This window comes from Papaver somniferum, unplaced genomic scaffold, assembly GCF_003573695.1.
Source record: "Papaver somniferum cultivar HN1 unplaced genomic scaffold, ASM357369v1 unplaced-scaffold_114, whole genome shotgun sequence".
Taxonomy (NCBI): Eukaryota; Viridiplantae; Streptophyta; class Magnoliopsida; order Ranunculales; family Papaveraceae; genus Papaver; species Papaver somniferum.
The window spans coordinates 5,266,220-5,269,882 of record NW_020620381.1 but is presented as its reverse complement, the minus strand read 5'-3'; the positions used below and the strand labels follow the sequence as shown (position 1 = coordinate 5,269,882).

The window sequence follows — 3,663 nt, the reverse complement described above, 5'->3', positions numbered from 1 at the left end:
GAAACCCTAGCTTCTAACTTATACGACTCATACGGGTGAGAATATAGCCGATAACTTTTGTTCCCATTTCACATGGGGTGGAACAAATTTACTCGGGGAGATTTCTTTTATTTTATTAAGATATTTTTTCGCCTAGTGAATGTTGGCGGGGAGAGTTCGCGCTCGGGAAAATTAACAAAATTTGAACCAAATTTTTTTGGCCTGTGAGTAAGAAGTTGGGGGGAATTTTGGCTCGCCAAATTACCAAAATTTAAACCAAATTTTGTTTGGTACATGTTGGAAAATTTGGCGCCCAGCCAAATTATTAAAATTTAAACAAAATGTTATTTGTCATGTAAATCACTTGTCGGGGTAATTTGATTGATTTTTTCCGCACTTTAATTGATTTTTTTAGTATAAGTTGATATCAAATTATGAAGCATTTTACGTTAAACATAGTGATTTTATGGTTTTTCATATTTAGTACATGCATTTGACGACTTTTTATTTATGTGGGCATAAATGGGATGTCCCTATAACCCTTCGTCCCTCCAAAAAATGCGCACGCAAATCGGCTAAATCTGCATAACCGAAACCGCGGTTTTCACCCGCAACCGTCCGCAAAATTGCGGGTGAAAACCAATCCGCCAGGTTTAGCGGTTTGGTTGCGGTTGGACTTTGAAATCCGCGGATTCAGCCGCACCCGCGAAAATTGAGTTTTAGATTTTAGATTAGATTAGATATCTCTAATTTAATTTACTAGGAATAAGAGGTTCGTCTTCTTCAGAGAACATTTCAAAATATGCATAATCTTCTTGAAGAAATTGAAGGTTTTGAAGCTTCTCGATGCTTGCATGTGATCCACTCCGTGCGTTGTGAGAACTACTGGAAAAAGAAGCTGTGCCCTCCTCTTGATACTGAATATAAATAAAAACAAGGTAGCAGTTAATTATCCGCCAAAGGTGGTATAATGTGGACAAGAATCCTGCTAAAGTACTAATCCAGGAAATTTATCCTTCTGTTTGTCAATTCATAGAGGAAATTAAATTCGTTTTCAAAAACAAGGTGCTACATCAAGTGATTAAAGATCACTACACTTATCAGTTGGAGTGTTAATTAAGATTACTACCTAGTAAGTATATATTGTACTCATAATGCTGTGCAACAAAACTTTGGCATTTGCTTCATTGTTATTAATTTATTATCATGGAAGTGAGACAGTGACTTAACATAAATAGAGAGATCAATTACCCATACGAAGGGATTTTCACAGATAGACAGTCTTTTTTTTTTTAAATTCTAAATCCACGGTTAATCCGCATCCGGTCCGCATCACCCGCTAATCCGTATCAAATCCGCGGGTGATTGGGCCGGTTACGGTTCAATTTTCCAAATCCACAACTTTAACAGTTTGGTTGTGGGTGACCCCTAATCCGTGTCAAATCCGTTGCACACCCCTAGTTTCCAAGGATAGTTACGCTATGGGCTTTTAAAGATAAAGAAGGATTAAAGATAAATCGTCGTGGATTAAGATTAGACAGGTGACAAGGTAGTTACAGTTTTGCAAAACACGCACATTCTACGAATATCCTCTGATTTTCTTTTTTGAGAAGAAAGATTTATGTATATCTTAAAATTACTCACTCCCGTATATAAATAAACTTCTCTATACCGCTTCTCAAAACCCTTGCAAAGGAAAAATCCAGAGTTTATTCCAACAGTTGAAAACTTAAGGTAAAATTTTCTTTTGGTTATCATTTTATTATTATTGTTAAGATTAAATATTCATTCATATAATGAGTTTAATCTGTGCTACATCTCTTGCAGTTTTTTGTTTAGGATTATGTGTACTTCACCTTATAGTTTTAATCTAGGTAACCTATATTGTACCATAACCGGAAAGTCTTTGTGAGTACGACTTTCGTCGGAGATTGATTTGTTTCTTACATTGCTGATTAGGGTTTTCTTCTACTGGTTTTCCTGTTTGTGGATTTCTAAAAGTGTTGGTAGAATGGGAAATCTCTTCTGCTGTGTGAAAGTGGATCAATCCAAAGTAGCTATCAAGGAAAGGTTTGGAAAGTATCAAGAGGTACTCGAACCCGGATGTCATTGCCTGCCCTGGGTTTTTGGCGAATTCATCGCTGGCCATCTTTCACTTCGTGTGCAGCAGCTGGATGTCAAGTGCGAAACTAAGACAAAGGTATGTCCATCTTTCAGCTTATAGCCAATTTCCAGTTTTGTTTGAGAATTCAGCTTATGTTGTATAAAATAGGTTTCTCCCCACCGTGAACCCTGAACCAACTTTGACTTTTCGCTCGTTTTTCTTGCTTTTTGCAGGATAATGTTTTTGTCAATGTCGTTGCATCAGTTCAGTATCGGGCTATGGCTGATAGGGCTAACGATGCTTTTTACAAACTGAGTAATACGAGGACCCAGATTCAGTCATATGTCTTTGATGGTAAGAATTTTAATAAGATCGCATGTATCTTTCTTTTCAAAAGCAAGTTTGTGTTTCAGGAAAGCTAACTATCTGCATGGACGCCCCTTTCTTTCAGTTATCCGAGCAAGTGTTCCAAAGATGAATCTTGACGACACCTTCGAGCAAAAGAATGAGATAGCAAAAGCTGTTGAATTGGAACTGGAGAAGGCCATGTCTGCTTACGGATATGAGATTGTGCAGACACTCATTGTTGATATAGAACCCGCCCAGAATGTGAAGAGCGCAATGAATGAAATTAATGCTGGTAGGGAATCAATATGTTTTTCGGTAGTCATGTAACTGTGCATTTGAACGTATGATTGTAAAAAACCTTTCTTTACTTGGATTTCCAGCGGCAAGGTTGAGGTTAGCAGCCCAGGAGAAGGGAGAAGCTGAAAAGATCATGCAAATTAAGAGAGCTGAGGGAGACGCGGAGTCTAAACACTTGTCTGGATTGGGTATTGCTCGTCAGCGCCAAGCTATTGTGGATGGTCTTAGAGACAGTGTTCTTGGGTTCTCGATTAATGTTCCAGGGACTACGCCAAAGGATGTTATGGATATGGTTCTAGTTACTCAGTATTTTGATACCATGAAGGAGATTGGAGCTACCTCCAAATCTTCAGCTGTATTCATCCCTCATGGACCTGGTGCTGTTCGTGATGTTGCCACCCAGATACGGGATGGACTTCTTCAGGCAAACAACTTGCGTACTGATTAGGTTTCGGCGTTCAAGTTATTTTTGAGATTTTAGTTCTTTTGAGGGGTTAGTAGCTAGTATATTGTTGGGACTATTTCACTAAAAGCACGCAGCACTTGAAAATGGTGACGCATATTTCTTTTATAAGAAGACCCGTTGGTCGCCCTTATCTTCTTTTTGCATAAGAAATCAAAGTCGATTAGAGTTTTTTTTTTCTGAGGTAAAGAGTAACAAATCTCTAATCTGGATTAAAATGTGTTTCTTTTATTTATTTTTATAATAATCCTAGAAGTATCGCTAAAATCAGGAATATCAGAAGGTTAGACTAAAGCCTTCAACATGAGGAGACTTCCATTGGTGATAGTTAGGCCTCTCAATGGAAGAATATCCGTCGGATATTTAGATATCCGATATCCGACATATTAAGCACTACCGGATATTCGATATCCGATAATATTCTACAGGATATCAAAATCAGATATCGATTCTGATAGGCTAAGCTGTCGGA

The 3,663-nt window shown here is 37.9% G+C and overlaps 1 protein-coding gene across 2 annotated transcripts; it reads left to right on the top strand.

Annotated features, from left to right (window-relative positions):
- The first annotated feature begins 1,679 nt into the window (after positions 1–1,679).
- LOC113328947 (hypersensitive-induced reaction 1 protein-like) lies at positions 1,680–3,306 on the top strand. Of its 2 annotated transcripts, none has more exons than XM_026575947.1 (5): positions 1,680–1,713; positions 1,939–2,179; positions 2,317–2,437; positions 2,535–2,723; positions 2,812–3,306. In XM_026575947.1, the coding sequence occupies exons 2-5, from the start codon at positions 1,991–1,993 to the stop codon at positions 3,174–3,176; spliced, it is 864 nt and encodes a 287-aa protein (XP_026431732.1). In that variant the 5' UTR covers positions 1,680–1,713; positions 1,939–1,990; the 3' UTR covers positions 3,177–3,306. The 2 variants fall into 2 exon arrangements, with proteins under 2 accessions (XP_026431732.1, XP_026431733.1); XM_026575948.1 differs by having other exon boundaries at positions 1,681–1,713; positions 1,981–2,179.
- Positions 3,307–3,663: the final 357 nt, after the last annotated feature.

What these genes read in the sequence shown, in the direction of transcription:
- LOC113328947 (XM_026575947.1), top strand. Translation starts at nt 1,991, where the DNA reads ATGGGAAATCTCTTCTGCTGTGTGAAAGTGGATCAATCCAAAGTAGCT. An exon ending in TCAGTCATATGTCTTTGATG is followed by an intron (nt 2,438 to 2,534) that starts GTAAGAATTTTA and finishes CCTTTCTTTCAG; the next exon opens with TTATCCGAGCAAGTGTTCCA. An exon ending in AATGAATGAAATTAATGCTG is followed by an intron (nt 2,724 to 2,811) that starts GTAGGGAATCAA and finishes TTGGATTTCCAG; the next exon opens with CGGCAAGGTTGAGGTTAGCA.